The 17,618-nt window shown below is 51.1% G+C and overlaps 2 protein-coding genes across 3 annotated transcripts; one reads left to right on the top strand and one right to left on the bottom strand.

The window, feature by feature from the left end:
* The first annotated feature begins 902 nt into the window (after positions 1-902).
* Positions 903-6,164, top strand: SLC35B2 (solute carrier family 35 member B2). Of its 2 annotated transcripts, none has more exons than XM_061398318.1 (4): positions 903-1,040; positions 1,577-1,773; positions 1,945-2,099; positions 2,778-6,164. In XM_061398318.1, exons 1-4 carry the CDS (start codon positions 1,030-1,032, stop codon positions 3,714-3,716), a joined length of 1,302 nt encoding a protein of 433 aa, XP_061254302.1. In that variant the 5' UTR covers positions 903-1,029; the 3' UTR covers positions 3,717-6,164. The 2 variants fall into 2 exon arrangements, with proteins under 2 accessions (XP_061254302.1, XP_061254303.1); XM_061398319.1 differs by lacking the exon at positions 903-1,040 and adding an exon at positions 1,114-1,188.
* On the bottom strand, positions 6,066-11,770 carry HSP90AB1 (heat shock protein 90 alpha family class B member 1). The gene is made up of 12 exons (XM_061398307.1): positions 11,643-11,770; positions 10,144-10,290; positions 9,640-9,846; positions 9,384-9,543; positions 9,110-9,243; positions 8,678-8,986; positions 8,162-8,327; positions 7,758-7,948; positions 7,510-7,657; positions 7,117-7,385; positions 6,534-6,867; positions 6,066-6,440 (listed from the first exon to the last, which is right to left on the bottom strand). The coding sequence occupies exons 2-12, from the start codon at positions 10,288-10,290 to the stop codon at positions 6,331-6,333; spliced, it is 2,175 nt and encodes a 724-aa protein (XP_061254291.1). The 5' UTR covers positions 11,643-11,770; the 3' UTR covers positions 6,066-6,330.
* Positions 11,771-17,618: the final 5,848 nt, after the last annotated feature.

Here is a 17,618-nt window from a genome sequence, read left to right as displayed (position 1 = left end):
GAGATTATAGTCTAGTGAGTGAGACAGATTTTTATGTTTAAAATCATAAACATCTAAATAAATATGTAATTGCAAGTTGCAATGGAAGGAAAAGCTCGTGGGAGGGAGAACGATGGACTGGGTGGAGGGCCATACTTGGTGGTCAGGGGAGGCCTGGGTAGGGGACACGTCCTCTGTTGCTCGGTCATGTCCGACTGTGACCCCATGTACTGTAGTCCACCAGGCTCCTTTCCATGGGATTCTCCAGGCAAGAATGCTGGAGTGGATTGTCATTTCCTCCTCCAGGGGATCTTCCTGAGCCAGGGATCGAACCTGCATCTCCTGTGTCTCGACTTGCATTGGCATGTGGGTTCTTTACCACTGAGCCACCTGGGAAGCTTAAGGAGGGGACAGGGAGAGCTTCCCTGGGGAAAGGTTTTTTGGTGATTTAGTAGAACTGGGAGCAGGCCAGTAGGAATCTGCAGGGAATGGATGAGTGGCCGAGGTACACGGGGGACAGGTCATGCACATCCTCAAAGGTCATGGGGATAGGGGGGACAGAACTGCTAGCCCAAGCCCCCAAACCAAGTAGACATCTTCCTGCCAGAAAACGGGGAAGCGGTAACATAAGGGGGATGTTAAAACGGTAACATAACGGGAATATACTTGGAATGCAGAACCTCCATATCCGCGTCCCTAGGGCGGCAGTGGTCACCGCCACCTCCAGACCGGTGGACAGGGCCGCGGGCGATAACGAAGCGGAGGCGGCACCGGGCTGGAGCTACCGCTTCCCCAGCGACACAGCAGCCGGGCTCCCGCGCGCTGAGCCGCGGCTCCCGCCGGGCCGCGAGGGGGCGCTATGGCACAGCGGCGGCCCAGGGCGCTGCGTGGTCACGGCCGGGGGCGGAGTGGGGGCCGCGGGAGGGAGGCGGGAAGAGCGTTGCACTTCCGCTGGCCGGTGGCTCCTGGAGGCCACAGTGGGAGCGGAGGGAGCGCGCGGCCCGGGGCCCGGCAGTCCCCGGCCCCCCTCCGCCCCACGCAGCCGGGACCATGGACCCCAGGTGGGGACTAGGGGGTGGGGGGAGCGGCGAGCCCACGTGACCGAGCCCCGCGACACGTGACCGCCGCTCCTCCGAGCGCGCGGGGGGCCGGGCGGGGTCCCGGCTCCCGGGCCGGTGGCCGGCCTAGAGCCGCCCGGAGCCTGCGCGGGTGGGGATGCGCCGTGGCCTTGTGCTCCTCGGGGGCTCCAGGAGGATCGGGAGAGAAGTCGCGGGAGGGACCCTGGAGCTTCGGGAGCCCCGAGGGCGGGGTTGGAGGGCGCCGCGCCTCCAACCGGAGCGGCCGGCGGGCGCTGGAGGGAACAGAGGGAACCTGTGTGGCCGGAGGGGCGGGTCCGCTCTTGGGGACGGAGGGAGCCCAGCCTGACTCGCGCCGCCCCCCCCCCCCTCCAGGAGAGAGAGAGGCTCTTTGTCCGTGCTGGGCTGCAGCTGAGGGGGGGCGGGGAGGAGGCTCCGGGCCCTTCTCCAGTGTCGTCCCCTCAGGAGGGCCCAGAGGGTGAGGAGCTGTACTCTGATCTTTCTGTCCGCCGTGCCCGCAGGTGGTGGGCAGTGGTGGTGCTGGCTGCGCTCCCCTCCCTGGGGGCAGGTGGGGAGAAGAACCCCGAAGCCCCTCCGGAGTCGTGGACTCAGCTCTGGTTCTTCCGCTTTTTGGTGAACGCGGCTGGCTATGCAAGCTTTATGGTGCCTGGCTACCTGCTGGTGCAGTACTTCAGGCGGAAGAACTACCTGGAAACAGGTGTGTGGGGACAGGGTGGGGGAAGTGTGCTTACTCTAGATTAAAAATTAGGAGAGTTGGCCGGCGGTGCAAAGGGGATGTGCTTTGGCAAGCGCGGCAGGGTGGGCTGGCAGCAGTGGGGAAGGTGAAGTGCTGGGAAAGCTTCGGTTTCACCTTATGTACTTTCTCCAGGTAGGGGTCTCTGCTTCCCCCTGGTGAAAACTTGTGTGTTTGGCAATGAGCCCAAGGCCGCGGATGAGGTTCCCCTGGCTGCCCGGGCAGAACCAGCGGAGACCAGTCCCACTTGGCAGGCCCTGAAGCTGCTGTTCTGTGCCTCAGGGCTCCAGGTAGGTAGGTGGGCTCTGCTGCTTTCCCTGGGTGAGGTCCCCGAGGAGCCAGCGCTCTCACCCCACCAGTCCCAACAGTTTGCTGGTGGCTGTGTTGTGTGTTCTCCCAGAGGCATACCATCATCTTAGGGGTGGTTGGAGGAAGCACGGTCTTTTCTTTCCTCCTCTCTCTACCCTCCGTGATTTCTCCCTTCCTCTTGTAAATATACCGTAAATGGACTGATAAAATTTTCAGCCTTCCCCCACTACTGCATGTGAGAGGGACACTAATCCCACAGCATGTTGGAGTGGGCACTTCTGTTTCCATTATGCTAAGTTGAACTCACGGGTGTCCGATCTTCGTTAAGAAGTGTAGACCCCCAGAATTGGTTGAAAATAGAAAAGAAAATACTTGGATGGAGTCAGCTCTGACATACCCTACTCTGGGGACAAACAGGGTCTGGTCAGTCTTAAAGCATTAGTCATTGTGTTTCACACACTTGATTCTCAACAAGGTGAGTCCAGGTTTGGGAGAGAAGAGGCAAGTAACTTGTAGTTACTACAGAGAGCTATCTGTCCATTTTAATAATTCTCAACATCATCCTGAGAGAGGAGGAGGTTGTCAGGATGCTTTGGGGCCTGCCTGCTGTTTCCTTCTCTTGAGTATCTTCTCCGCTGTCTCTGCCCTGCCCCATCAAGGTGTCTTACCTGACGTGGGGAGTGCTGCAGGAAAGAGTGATGACCCGCAGCTATGGGGCCACGGCCACGTCACCAGGCGAGCGCTTCTCGGACTCTCAGTTCCTGGTGCTCATGAACCGCATCCTGGCCCTGATGGTGGCTGGCGTCTACTGCATCTTATGCAAGCAGCCCCGACATGGGGCACCCATGTACCGGTACTCCTTTGCCAGCCTGTCGAATGTGCTCAGCAGCTGGTGCCAATACGAAGCTCTCAAGTTCGTCAGCTTCCCCACCCAGGTGCTGGCCAAGGCCTCCAAGGTGATCCCCGTTATGCTGATGGGAAAATTGGTGTCTCGGCGCAGCTATGAGCACTGGGAATATCTGACGGCTGGCCTCATCTCCATCGGGGTCAGCATGTTCCTGCTGTCCAGCGGACCGGAGCCCCACAGCTCCCCGGCCACCACGCTCTCAGGCCTCATCCTGTTGGCAGGCTACATTGCCTTCGACAGCTTCACCTCCAACTGGCAGGACGCCCTGTTCGCCTATAAGATGTCGTCGGTGCAGATGATGTTTGGGGTCAATCTCTTCTCCTGCCTCTTCACGGTGGGCTCCCTGCTGGAGCAGGGGGCCCTCCTGGAGGGCATCCGCTTCATGGGGCGACACAGCGAGTTTGCAGCACACACCCTGCTGCTCTCCATCTGCTCTGCGTGTGGCCAGCTCTTCATCTTCTATACCATCGGGCAGTTTGGGGCTGCCGTCTTCACCATCATCATGACCCTCCGCCAGGCCTTTGCCATCCTCCTTTCCTGCCTCCTCTACGGCCACACTGTCACTGTGGTGGGGGGCCTGGGAGTGGCTGTGGTCTTTGCTGCCCTCCTGCTCCGGGTCTACGCCCGGGGCCGTCTAAAGCAGCGGGGAAAGAAGGCCATGCCAGTCGAGTCATCTGTGCAGAAGGTTTGAGAGCCCAAGGGATGACTGGGACCCGCTCACTGTACCAGTTTTCCTCTCCTACTGTCTCTCCTTGGAGGCAGCTGGCTCCCGGGCAAAATGCAGGTTTCTCAACCAGCGCTGCAGCAGGGGACAGGGAGCCCAGGAGGCGGCCTTCCCTGTTGCCTTAAGTCACCCAGCCTCCAGTGGGCAGGACTCTCCCCAGGGTGGAGAGAACGGTGGGGGACTGAGAAGGTGGAGGCGCCTTCCGAAGCCCCTCCCTCCTCCAGTTCCTCGAAGTCTTGCCTTGGAGGCTGTGCTGGTGCCCCACCTGTGCTTGTCCCCTACCTTGACTACCCTTTCAGACTCTGAGACATGCGTTTCTTCCTCTGGTGAGAGAAGCACAAGTGTAGGCTCCCGAGGCTGCTTTCCCAGGAGAGAAAGTGAACGATGGTGCTGTGCTGGGCGAGGGGTTGGGAATCCTGCCCAGCACCACCAGCCCCCCTGCTCCTGGATCCCTAGGCTCTGCCCTGTGAACCAGTTGCAGGTTTTGGTACTTTGGAAATATAACTTTTGCTCTTATTTTATTAAATTAAATTGCTGCAGTGGGTTTGGTCCTGTGTTTTGGTTGACTAAGTACAAACATTCAGCTTCAGATACTTAAAACTTCCGTTAGCTCAGAACAGCCTACAATCTCTGTTTTACAAGTGTCAAATGTTTAACTTGTTTAAATACTGAAAGTGAAAAAAACACAGTGGTTGTTAACATGTACCATTTCTTTGTCCTTGTTTGTGGCCTGGTGGCTGACTGGAAACTGCAGCTCAATGCCCAGCAACACCAGTGAAGCTACCTCATACTGTCAGCCCAGGGAAAGATCAAAACTCAGAAAGTACTGAATGTATGCTTTTGTACTACCATAGTAAACTCAAATTTTGAGTGGAAAATCGTCTGTATGTGCTAAGCTTAGGAAAGGGACTTTTGAAAGTCTGTGCAAAGTTGCTTCAGTTGTGTTCAATTCTTTGTGACCCTATGGACCATAGCCCACCAGGTTCCTCTGTCCATGTGATTCTCCAAGCAGCAATACTGGAGTGGGTGGCCATTCCCTCCTCCAGGGCATCTTCCCGACCCAGGATTGGATTCATGTTTCTTACCGGCTCCTGCATTGGCAGGTGGGTTCTTTACCACTACTCCACTTACCTTCAGTGTTTATCATTATTTTGAAAAAATTGTAGCTAATTCACAATGTTAATTTCTGCTGTACAGCAGTGATTGTTTTACAATATTTTTCCCCATTATGGTTTATAAGATACTGAATGTAGTTCTCTGTAGGACTGCTTTCTACATAGGAACACTTAGGCCAGCTGACCATAATGCCCCACTCAACCACCAGTCTGTTGTTCATGACTTGATTCAGAGATTGATGTTGTATTTTCCACACATATCCCACATAGGTGGTTATCAAGTGGTATGTCCTCCCTATTAGTATAACCTCCAGTGGCATCCATGTTGCTGCAGATGGCATCACTTCATTGCCAGTGGCCGAGTAGCATTTCACTGTATGTGTACACCTTCCTTACCAGTGACCGTGTGTCCATTCTTGACTACTGTCCATAGCGCTGCGGTGAACGCAGAGGTGTAGGTTTTTATTTGATGTTTTCTCTGGATGTTACGTCCAGGAGTGGGATTGCCTGTTTTAGTTTTCTGAGGAACGTCTTCCACTGTGGCTGCACCAATTTTGGACCAAGACAACCCAGTCCCACCTGTAGCGTAGGAAGGGCCCCTTTTCTCCACACCCTCTCCAGCATGTTACTGCAGCTTTTAAATGATGGCCATTCAGACCCATGTGTGGTAGTACATCATTTTGTTTTACATTTCTCAAATTAGCATCTTGAACATCTTTTCATGCATCTACTGGCCACCTATGTCTTAAGAGAAATGTCTATTTAGTTCTTTGCCCATTTTTTGACTGGAGTTGAATGAGCTATTTTGGAAATTTAGCTTATGTCTGTTGCATCATTTGCAATTATTTTCTCCCACTTTATGTCTCATTTTGTTTTTATGACTTCTAAATTTACTGGTGATGGTTTTAATATCTTCCTATGTACCATAACTGGGCTTCCCTGGTGGCTCAGCTGATAAAAAAGAATCTGCATATAATGCAGGAGACCTGGGTTGGGAAGATCCCCTGGAGACGGGGACGGCTACCCACTCCAATGGGGTCTCAGGAGTCAGACAAAACTGAGTGGACATGGCTGAACAACTCTGACTTTCACTTTATGTACCATGTTATCTACTCAGAATAATGGCAGGTTAAGATTTGTAAAGGGATACATGTAACTCCGAAAGCAGCACTGTATATACTTAAATCTACGAGAGCAGAACTGTGTAAAAAACCTGCATCTTCTTTATTTTTAATACTTTAATTTCAGAACAAAATAAACAAAAAAAACACAACACACAACATTCAAACCCCATGTCAAACGTGGAGAGAGAGAGGGCTTGAGGTCCATGTATCCTGCCTTAGAAGGACAGAAATAAAACCACTAGACATCAGCAGAGGAAACCATGTGGGCCAGGGCCACTGGGGCTGCTGCTGCAGGAGCCATGGGGACGCTATACAGAGGGAGCAGTCTGCAGGTAGGAACTCCTAATCTACTTCTTCCATGCGAGAGGCGTCCTCGTCACCCTCAAGGGGGGGAATCTCATCAGGAACAGCAGCACTGGGCTCCTCTGCCGTCACCTCATCTTCATCAATGCCTAAGAGCAGGAAAGAAACCACTTGAGATAAGCCCCAAAAGCGTTCAAACGCGCCCGACACACCTTGCTGCTTGAGAGCACAAGGGCACTCACCCAGGCCGAGCTTTATCATGCGGTAGATGCGGTTGGAGTGGGTCTGGGGATCCTCAAGCGAGAAGCCAGAGGAGAGCAGTGCAGTTTCGAACAGCAGCACCACCAGGTCCTTGACGGCCTTGTCGTTTTTGTCTGCCTCTGCCTTCTGCCGCAGGGTCTCCACGATGGGGTGGTCAGGGTTGATCTCCAGGTGTTTTTTGGCCATCATGTAGCCCATGGTCGAGTTGTCCCGAAGCGCCTGGGCTTTCATGATGCGCTCCATGTTGGCGGTCCAGCCGTAGGTGCTGGTCACGATGCAGCAGGGTGACGACACAAGCCTGTTGGAGATCGTCACCTGAGGGCAGTCAGAAAAACTCATTATATTTCCAATTACCACCTCAAGGCAAAGATGCTTCTGTCCACTTTTTGGAGAAAAGATGCCTCATCTTTGCTAAGCTCTATAGAAATACCAACCTTGGAATAAAAAGTAGGAGGGCACTAAACAAATTAGGCTGCCTAAACCACTAACTGTAGCAGCCAAAGATGGAAGGAAACCACTCTGAAGGCATCTCTAACAAGGTAACTTAGTTTCATAATGGCTTACCTTCTCCACCTTCTTATCCAGGATCTCCTTCATGAGTTTGCAGAGGTTCTCAAACTTTGCCTTGCTCTCCTCCATCTTCTTCTTCTCCTCCTCATCCTCGGGCAGCTCCAGGCCCTCCTTGGTCACAGAGACTAGACTCTTCCCATCAAACTCCTTGAGCTGCTGTACACAGTACTCATCGATGGGCTCTGTCATGTACACCACCTCAAAGCCCCGCTTCCGCACGCGCTCCACAAATGCAGAGTTGGCAACCTGCTCTTTGCTCTCACCTGTAGGATTACTCAGTGTGACTCCAGGGCCAAAATGCCTCATCCTGCCAGTTCCCCAGGACCCTTGAGTGTTCTCCCCACACCTCTAAAAAAAGGCTTTGATCAGACCCAGGTTCCAACGCACCAGTGATGTAATAGATGGACTTCTGCGTCTCCTTCATGCGAGACACATATTCTGAGAGAGAAGTCATCTCGTCTCCAGACTGGGACGTGTGATAGCGCAGCAGCTCAGAAAGGCGTCGCCGGTTAGTGGAGTCCTCATGGATTCCAAGCTTTATGGGTAGCGGAAAAAAATCATTTTGTTAGGAAATAACTTCTTCTCCTCTAACCGAATGAAAAAAACCCATTATTAAGCAAGTACTTGCTGCTTACCTTCAGGTTTTTAGAGAACGCCTCATAGAATTTCTTATAGTTCTCCTTGTCTTCTGCTAGCTCAGAGAAGAGCTCAAGGCACTTCTTAACAATGTTCTTACGAATAACCTTCAAAATTTTGCTCTGCTGGAGCATTTCTCGGGAGATGTTCAGGGGGAGGTCTTCAGAGTCAACCACCCCACGGATGAAGTCTGAAATCAAAATATGGAAGCTGGGTTTTAAAGATACAGGAGTCGCCGGGATAAAGATAAAAGATATATAAGGTCATCTGGATTCAACAGAAGGACCGATTTTCTCACCAAATTTTCACTTGTTGTGCTGCAGAGGATCCTTAATCTAAGATAAAGACTCCAGTCCCCCTGAGAACACTGAAACGAACTACATTAGGGCAAAAAGATACTCACTGAGATATTCCGGAATCAACTCATCACAGCTGTCCATGATGAACACACGGCGGACATACAGTTTGATGTTGTTCTTTTTCTTTTTGTTCTCGAAGAGGTCAAAAGGAGCCCGACGGGGGATGAACAGCAGTGCTCTGAATTCCAGTTGACCTTCTACAGAGAAGTGCTGAAAGAAATCCAAGATAAGCCAACTATGTACTTAAGAGTGGCTTCTGGTCCCAATACCAAAATGTCCAGTTATTTGAAACAAAAACCTTCTTATCCCTGTAGAGAAAATTTAAGCCCTAATGCCCTAAGTGAATCTAACTACAAGCACTGGATAACCTTTGGGTCAAAGACTCCAGGTGGGTAAAGCCTCCAGAGACAGGTCACAGGGGAAGATGTCATTTCTCCGCCCTGGAAGGGTCCATTTGCAAATAAACTCAGCATTCACAGTTCCCAGCTACCAACCAGTTGGGTAAGTTCCATTTGTCCGTATCAGCGCTTCCTATTGAGCCAACAAGCAAGACTTCTTACCTTCACTGCCAAGTGATCTTCCCAGTCATTGGTAAGACTCTTGTAGAACTCTCCGTATTCCTCCTGGGTGATGTCATCAGGGTTCCTGGTCCAAATGGGCTTGGTCTTGTTCAGTTCTTCCTGATCAATGTACTTCTCCTTTATCTTCTTTGTCTTCTTTTTCTTATCTTTGCCACTATCATCCTCCTCGTCTGAGCCCACATCTTCAATCTTAGGCTTCTCTTCATCATCTTTATCTTCCTCTTCTTTCTCACCTTTCTCTTCTTCAGCCTCATCATCACTGATTTCCTTCTCACGTTCTTTCTCCAGCTAGAAGGATCAAAGATGACAGTTTCAGAGTGCAAAAAAAAAAAAAAACCAAAAAAACCCCAAAGTCCATGCAATTCTCTAAAGCAGCAGTTACCTGCACTTGAGTTACCAGTCCATACTCACATAAAGTGTGATGGGATAGCCTATGAACTGAGAGTGCTTCTTCACCACTTCTTTGACCCGCCTCTCTTCCAAGTACTCTGTCTGGTCTTCCTTCAGGTGGAGAATCACTTTGGTACCGCGGCCAATAGGCTCACCTAGAAAAAATTAATCAGAACAATATAAAAAACTAAATAAACGCAGAACTATAACTGCTTTACACATACAATACTCAAGATCTTCATTACTGTTTCCCCAGAATTCTAATCCAGACACCTTAACAGGAAAGCCAACTTACCATGGTCAGCACGGACAGTGAAGGAACCTCCAGCAGAAGACTCCCAAGCATACTGTTCATCATCGTTATGCTTTGTGATCACAACCACTTTCTCTGCCACTAGGTAGGCAGAGTAGAAGCCCACACCAAATTGCCCAATCATGGAGATGTCTGCACCAGCCTGCCAAAAAGTTTAAAATAGTCAAACTCAAGGTTCAAAGAAACGGCAAAGCAAACACCAATAATATAAATGGGCTGTGCCTAACCAACCACGTACCTGAAGAGCCTCCATAAACGCTTTAGTGCCAGACTTGGCAATGGTTCCCAAATTATTTACAAGATCAGCTTTGGTCATGCCAATGCCTGTGTCTACCAGAGTCAGAGTACGCTCCTGGGGGTTTGGGATGATGTCAATTTTCAGCTCTTTACCACTGTCCAATTTGGAAGGGTCTGTCAGGCTCTCATAGCGAATCTTGTCTAAGGCCTGAAAGTACAAAATTGCAGTTTTACAATTCTGCTTCTTCAAAACCCATCTCACCCAAAAGAAAGTTTTTTAAACTCCCCAAATACCCTAATTCTGATTACTCCTTTAGCTTGTAGGTTGAGAATGACATCCAGTGGGTTACAGTATCCTATCTATCCACAGAGAGCAAGACAATACTTTTTGGAATGGCAGTTAAATTTATATCACCTTTATCAGCCAAACCACCCCACTTTCCCTCTCTTAGAATACTTGAGAAACAAAAAAACCAACGTCAATGAAGACATTCAGGGCACTCACATCAGAAGCATTACTGATCAACTCCCGAAGAAAAATTTCCTTGTTGGAATAGAAGGTGTTGATAATAAGAGACATGAGTTGGGCAATTTCTGCCTGGAAGGCAAATGTCTCCACCTCCTCCTCTCCATGGTGCACTTCCTCAGGCATCTAAAATAAAAAGGCAAGAATTTAAGACTCCTCAAGTTCACCCTCAGCCACAATACACATGAAGAGACTCTATTCGTACTGTTTTGAGCTGGGTACTAAGACTGGAAAATCCTCCCCTCTATCAATTTCAGGCAGCACCCTTAGAAACAATGGGGCGAGGGACGCGCTGACACATTGAACAAATTGCATTAATGTTTCTTATAAGGTATTTTGAAGCCAAACTCCTGTTAAGTGAATCATAGATCAGCACAATCTAGTTTGTTAGGCATTCCAATCCAGGTATCTCGAAAACGAGGTAAATTCACACATATTTAAATACGCAGATTACTGACTATAGTTCCACCTTCAAGGTTAACAGGTTTCACATTGAAGGGCAATGATTTAAAACTGTCCTCCCATTAGGTAACTCAAAGGAGATAATATGGTACTGCTGCCTCCCGTAGTAGGGACAGCTAACTCGAGATTGGCGGGATGCCTATCCAGGTGGGCTATAAAGACAAAGAACAGATTAAGAAAGGGCTCCATCGTGACCCCTCTGCACACGTGACTGACGCTCAAGACCAAACCAAACACTAAGATGGTGCCCTTAGTCTGCCGGGACGACTCTCGTCACGGCTGGACATGCGTCGACCATGCGAGGAGGGGGCGCCACCGCGCAGCCTCCCTTGGCCCCAACATCCGGGCACCAGGGCGGGGCGCCGGGCTCCAGAAGCTTCCAGAACAATCTCAGCTCTCGGAGAGGGGCGGGGGAAAGGACGTGCCCACGAATACCAGAGCCTGCCCCCTCCGCTCGCCAGCCCCTCCTCCACCGAGACGAAGGAAAGATCTAGAAGGATGGAGAAAGCAAGATATACGCCGCCGGCGACCGAAAACGGAGCTCTTCGCAGACCCTCACGGAAAAGCCCCGAACAAAAGGACTTTAAAAAAACTGCGTCCGATAGAACAAGTGGCAAAACCTGGTCATGACCAGCCTTGCTGAGTCACAGCGGGCGCGCCCACCCACCCCGCTCGGGGACCCTCCGGCGCCCCGTAGCCGCGTCCGGAAGTGGAGAGGCAAGCATGGCAGCGTCCCGGGCCGGCGCGGCCACCACGTGCAGTGCCTACCCCGCGCCCCATTCTGCGGCCCCACAAAACAACGCTTAATATCTGCGGAAAAGCAGCCCCGCCGCCAACCACAGAAAAGAGTCTAAACTCAAGAGCTCGCTCCCAGCCCTCCCCCAAGAGAAGAAATGGGAGCGCTACGCCAGAATCCGCCCCAATACGAGATGTAGGTCTCGGAAAGGACGCGTAGACCGAAAGCAACGCGAAAGAACAAGATAACCTGAAAAGCCCACATGAGATCGAAGCCTTACCTTTAAGGATAAGAATCACAGGTACTAGAGAACACCAAGCGGGCAATGGCTGCCTCGGGCTCACGCGCCGCAAGAAGGCTGCGCGGGGGTGACTCAAGAGAACGGCTGTGTGCCCCCAATCGGCTTATATAAGGCGAAGCACCACCCAGCTGCCCGCCCCCGGATCCCTCCGCCTTAAAGGAGGATGCCTGTCGGCCGCGCACCTGCCGCCGCCCGCCCGCCCACCTTGACGTCACGGTCCAAAATAGGGGAGGGGACCGTGAAAGGCGGGAGCCGCCGGCCCTGAGAGTACACGTATTTACTCATGTTCACAGCCCCGTCTCCGCGCTCCTAAAACAGGACACCATCAGAAACATATGTTGGGAGTCCTCATATAACATAAACGGTGGAACTAGAGGCGAGGATTCCCCACTGATCTCTGTAAAAACCTGCAGGGCAGGCGTCTCCACTCCCGAGAGTCCCAGCCTCGGGACTAAGGTCCAAGCCTAAACAGGGGTCACCCACTCCCCTCTACGCTCCGCGGCTCGACCTCCTCATTAGAAGCTGCCCTACAGATACTCCAATTGCCTGATACGGGAAAGGGGTCTTTTCCGCGAGCGTTGCGGAATTAAAGAGGTCCCACTTCGTGGGCATACCCGGAATACAGGCCCTCCCGGGGGCGGGCCAGCGTTTCGCCGCAAGGCGTGGCTCCGGCTGCGGGTCGGGCGCTGGCTCCAGCCGGCGAGGGGACTCTTTGCCTGCACACGCGGCGGAAGGAGCCAGGGCGGCGGTGCTGCGACACTTCCAGCAGCTTCCAGACCGGCCAGGGCGGCCCTGCCCCGCCCCTTCCCTCGAGGCCCCGCCCCTCCCTCTGCGGCCTGGGCTGTGCCTCTGCGGCGGCTCCGCCCCGCAACCGCACTGCTGGGATCCTGGGGGCCAAGTGGGCTATACCCTCATTTCCTCCAGGAAACTGCAGAGGGGGCGCATTACCCTACCCGCCAGGCCCAGCTAGCCCGGCACTGCGTCCGGGGTGGGGTGGAGCGGGGATGACCCCACTTCTCCCCCTTTCGATCACACAGCACACCGGCCGGTGGGGCGGCTCTGAGGGTACCGCCTTCAGAGAGCAGACTCTGGGGATGGGGTCGCTTACCCGACGGACCGCTCCCACCCTCCACCCCCAGTTTCTGCAGCCGCCCACAGGTGAGGGAGCGCAGAGACTTGCATATCGAGTTGTTTCTCAGTCTGGCTTCCTTGTTCTTTTTTTCCCACCCTTTTCCCTCCTCCTGCAGCTGCCTAGATCTGGGAAGTCGGGTCTCCCAGGAGCCTCAAGGCCATGGGCCTGCCCAGGGAGTGCCAGAGGGCCAGGGACGCCCTCCTCTGATGTCTCTGCCCCGTTTGCGTGCCCTCCAGCTGGTGAGCTGGCCTTACTTTTCCAAGGCCTTATTTCTGAAGCCTCCTTTACGCAGATCCCCTCCAGAAGAGAATGGCCCCTCCCTACGCTGTGACTTTGTGGATGTCCAGCAACTCCCTTCGTGGCCTGCTTTGTTGGTCCCTGGCATCCTGAGGAGAAGTTCCCCCACCACCCACCCGCGGACCTCCCTCAGCAGCCCTGGTGCCCAGTCTCATTCTTTCACATTTTCTTTGTTCATACGTTGAGTTCCAGGGAACAAAGGACCCTTCCTTCCCTTCTCCTTGGCCCACACTCCAGACCTCAACAGCTCCGCCCCCATTACCTCAATTTCATCTCTCCATAGACTTCTACTTCTCTTCATTATGGTCTGGGATAAGCCTGTGGCTGGGAGAAGTCAGTGAGTGTGGGAAGGGGCGTGGGCGCTGCTGCTAGGAGGGGGCCCTGGCTGCTCTGTTCCTGATGGAAACCTCAAACCAGGAGCATCACCCCCACCAGTGCACCTGCCCTTCCTATGCACAGAAGGGGTTAGTTAATTAAGCACCTGCTCCCTGGTTCACAACAGCATTCACAGTATTTCACAGTCCTGTTTAGAGGTGGGAGTGAGTCTGCACACCTAGAAAGTGGGAGAGGAAGGCTTTAGTGAGTACCCCTGGGTGGGTCAGCTCAGAGCCTTTGCTCCACTAACTCCTGTGCCCCCTGCTGCAGAAGTCCAGTAGTGCGGATGCTGTTTCTCAAACTTAAGCCGGAAGCAGAACAAATATCACTCCTGTGGGCCAGTGTGGGGAGCAAAAATTCCTCAGGGGGTTCCTAACGGGAAAATCTCAAGTCTCAACACCAGCACAGAAATTCTAATTTCTCTTTTGGAAGCCTCCCAGGATGACCTCTCCAGCTCACCGACACTCACTAAGCCCCACTTGTAAGCCTTGCCTTACCACATGGAGATGTGGAAACAAGACAAGAAGCCGTCAGCCCACTGCGGGGAGCTGCAGCAGACCAGTTGTGAATCAGAGCAGCTAGAAGCAGGGGAGAAACCTCAGAGTTCCCAGCTCAGCCTGGGGAAGGTGGCTGGCACAGGTCTACCCCAGCAAAGGGAAAGCATGGGGAAGGCACAGCCCTGACAGAAGGACCAGGAACCCTCAAGGGAGGCAAAGTAAAAGTGAAAGAAAGTGAAGTTGCTCAGTCGTGTCCCACTCTTTGCTACCTCATAGCCCACCAGGCTCCTCTGTCCATGGGATTCTCCAGGCAAGAATAGTGGAGTGGGTTGCCATTTCCTTCACCAGGGGATCTTCCCAACCCAGGGATCGAACCCAGGTCTCCCGCATTGCAGGCAGACGCTCTACCATCTGAGCCCAGGGCTACCAGGGAAGCCCGGGGAGGCAGGGGTCACTGAAAGTGGCCCGGCAGGCAGGAATCAGGTCACATAGGGTCACAATGCCATGCTAAGTAGTTCTGACCTTAACTTAGGGTCAGGGAAGCCACTGAAGGCTGTTAAAGATGACTTGACCACCCCCCACCCCCCATCCCCAGAAGTCTATTCTGAGCAGCTTTTGCAATCCTTGATGTTCCCAAGATACCCTTTATTTCTAACCAGGCCTCAGAGACCCAGCCTCACCTTCTGCTGCCTGGAGGGCCGCCAGATGAAGCAAGGACCGACAAACTGCAGCCCTCAGCCAGTGGTCTTATCACTTGCTTCTGTATGGCCTGTGAATAAGAATGGTTTTTATGTTGTTTAATGGTTGAAAAAAATCAAAGAAAGATAGTATTTTGGCATGTGAAAAGTATGTGTGGACTTTCTTGGTGGTCCAGTGGCTAAGACTCTGCACTCCCAAAGCAGGGGGCCTGGGTTCCACTGATGGTCAGGGAACTAGATCTCACATGCCATGGCTAAAAGATCCCACATGCTGCACCTAAGACCTGGTGCAGCCAAGTAAAATAAATATTTTTTAAAGTAGATGAAATTTGAATTTGTGTCCATAAAGTTTTACTGAAACACAGCTTTCTTCTCTGCTTACATGTTGGCTTTAGCTTGTTTCACACTGCAATGAGGGAGCTGATAGTTGAGATGGCGACCATATAGCTTGCAAAGTCTAAATATTTACCCTCTCACCTTTTGCAGAAAAGTGCTGCAGACCCCCTATCTAGCTAAAGCGAAGCAGGGTCTTGCAGGGCACACAGATTCAGCCTGGATAGAGGCTCCCTGCTGCTGCTCATTCCGGGACTTCTAGTTAGGAAATGCAAATGGTCGTTCATGGGGGTCAGGGGACCACTGAGGGGAGTTTAGATACAGGGCAATGGATGAATCAAACAACTTCGGGCATCAGGACATCAAAGACTGTATAAGGACGGACACGTAATAGTTTGATCCCTGGGTCGGGAAGATCCCCTGGAGGAGGACACAGACAACCCACTCCAGTATTCTTGCCTGGAGAATCCCATGGATGGAGGAGCCTGGCGGGCTGCAGTCCATAGGGTCACACAGAGTCAGACATGACTGAAGCAACTTGGCAGGCACATAGCTCTGGATCCTTAACCCCCAGAACAGGCAGCCCCCCAAGTTCAGAGCCTGCCAGGCGTGCTGTATCAGTTTTGGTCTTCCTGGTTTCACGAAGTTTACATCTCTGAATTCCTGAACTGACATCCTCCTGGGCCAATGGATCTGACATTAATGTTGGGACAGATGAGCAGGTCTGCAGGGCCAACCAGTGTTCCATCTCTTTGCCTCAGTTTCCATGTTCTGCTGGGACATGTCTTGCACAGCATTTGCTCATTTGATTATTATGTTATTTTTTGATGCAGTGGCAAATGGAAATTTGTGTTCATTTTCTGTTTCCTGGAGAGTCTGAAAAGCAATTGATTGTGGTATATCGATCCCACAACTTGGTAAGCTATGTTGCTGCTGCTGCTGCTGCTAAGTCACTTCAGTCGTGTCCGACTCTGTGCAACCCCAGAGACAGCAGCCCACCAGGCTCCCCTGTCCCTGGGATTCTCCAGTCAAGAACACTGGAGTGGGTTGCCATTTCCTTCTCCAACGCATGAAAGTGAAAAGTCAAAGTGAAGTCGCTCAGTCACGTTCGACTCCCAGTGACCCCATGGACTGCAGCCTACCAGGCTCCTCCATCCATGGGATTCGCCAGGCAAGAGTACTGGAGTGGGTTGCCATTGCCCTCTCCTGTAAGCTATGTTACTAATTCTTAATTTGTCCATCAATATTTTGTTGTTTTCTAGTACAACCCTAGCTATCATCTGAAAACAATGGTATTTTGGTTTTTGCCTTTCTAACCCTTGTGTGTTTATTTATTGTTACACTGTACCAGCTAGGACCTGCAGAAAAATGATGTGTGAACAGAGTGGTCCTGGGCATCCCTGTCTCCTTTCTGATCAGAAAAGGAACCCTTCATCATTGAGCATATTTACTGTCTCTGCTCCCCATTTGCGATACATCTTAAACTGAATAAGTATCAGATTTTTTTGCCATCTATTGAAAATATTGTTTTTAAAATTTCCTTTATCTATTGATATTTTTAATTCATTAATAGACTTACTAATGTTGCACTGAGATTATTTTAAGTTTTGTAGAACCCATCTATAAAACTGCCTGCTGTTTCTATTGTTTTGTATATGAAAACATTTTAGGGGCTTCCCTGAAGGTCCAGTGGCTGAGACTCTATGCTCCCAATGAAGGGGGCCCTGGGTTCGATCACTGGTCAGGGAACTAGATCCCCACATGCTGTGCCGCAACTAAGACCTGGTGCAGCCAAATAAAGAAATAATAAATAAGATTAAAATTTTTTTAAAGAAAACATTTTAATTAGAAACTCATTTTTTTTTCATGGTATAAGTGCATTCAAGTTTTCTACTATTTACTCCTTGAGTGAATTTTATTTAATAATTTTTCTGGATGTTTTTTAAAGCTTTAAAGATTATGGCATTCTATTTCCTTGACTAGCTTTTAAATCTCTGTTCTGTCTCAAGTATGTCTCCTTTTCACACCTACAATTGTTTTTTGTGTCTTTTCCTTTTTTATAATTATCAGTTTCACCAGTTCAGTTCAGTTCAGTCGCTCAGTCCTGTCCGACTCTTTGCGACCCCATGAATCGCAGCATGCCAGGCCTCCCAGTCCATCACCAACTCCTGGAGTTCACTCAGACTCACGTCCATCGAGTCAGTGATGCCATCCAGCCATCTCATCCTCTGTCCCCTTCTCCTCCTGCCCCCAATCCCTCCCAGCATCAGAGTCTTTTCCAATGAGTCAACTCTTTGCATGAGATGGCCAAAGTACTGGAGTTTCAGCTTTAGCATCATTCCTTCCAAAGAACACCCAGGACTGATCTCCTTTAGAATGGACTGGTTGGATCTCCTTGCAGTCCAAGGGACTCTCAAGAGTCTTCTCCAACACCACAGTTCAAAAGCATCAATTCTTCCACGCTCAGCTTTCTTCACAGTCTAACTGTTACATCCAGGAACTTATCTATTTTATTTACATAAATTTTCTGCTTAATTCTTTAAATTTTTTTACTTTATTCCTTTATTTTTAAAATTTCTGCTAAACTTTTTCTCATGACTTCTATTTTCAGAGGGTCGAGTCT

Source organism: Bos javanicus, chromosome 23, assembly GCF_032452875.1.
Source record: "Bos javanicus breed banteng chromosome 23, ARS-OSU_banteng_1.0, whole genome shotgun sequence".
NCBI lineage: Eukaryota > Metazoa > Chordata > Mammalia > Artiodactyla > Bovidae > Bos > Bos javanicus.
The sequence above is the reverse complement of the archived record's forward strand: the minus strand, read 5'-3'. Positions and strand labels throughout refer to the sequence as shown.

What these genes read in the sequence shown, in the direction of transcription:
- HSP90AB1 (XM_061398307.1), bottom strand. Translation starts at nt 10,290, where the DNA reads ATGCCTGAGGAAGTGCACCATGGAGAGGAGGAGGTGGAGACATTTGCC. An exon ending in CACTGTCCGTGCTGACCATG is followed by an intron (nt 9,244 to 9,383) that starts GTAAGTTGGCTT and finishes AATTTTTTCTAG; the next exon opens with GTGAGCCTATTGGCCGCGGT. An exon ending in AAGATCACTTGGCAGTGAAG is followed by an intron (nt 8,328 to 8,677) that starts GTAAGAAGTCTT and finishes GATTTCTTTCAG; the next exon opens with CACTTCTCTGTAGAAGGTCA.
- SLC35B2 (XM_061398318.1), top strand. An exon ending in GAAGAACTACCTGGAAACAG is followed by an intron (nt 1,774 to 1,944) that starts GTGTGTGGGGAC and finishes TACTTTCTCCAG; the next exon opens with GTAGGGGTCTCTGCTTCCCC. An exon ending in TCTGTGCCTCAGGGCTCCAG is followed by an intron (nt 2,100 to 2,777) that starts GTAGGTAGGTGG and finishes TGCCCCATCAAG; the next exon opens with GTGTCTTACCTGACGTGGGG.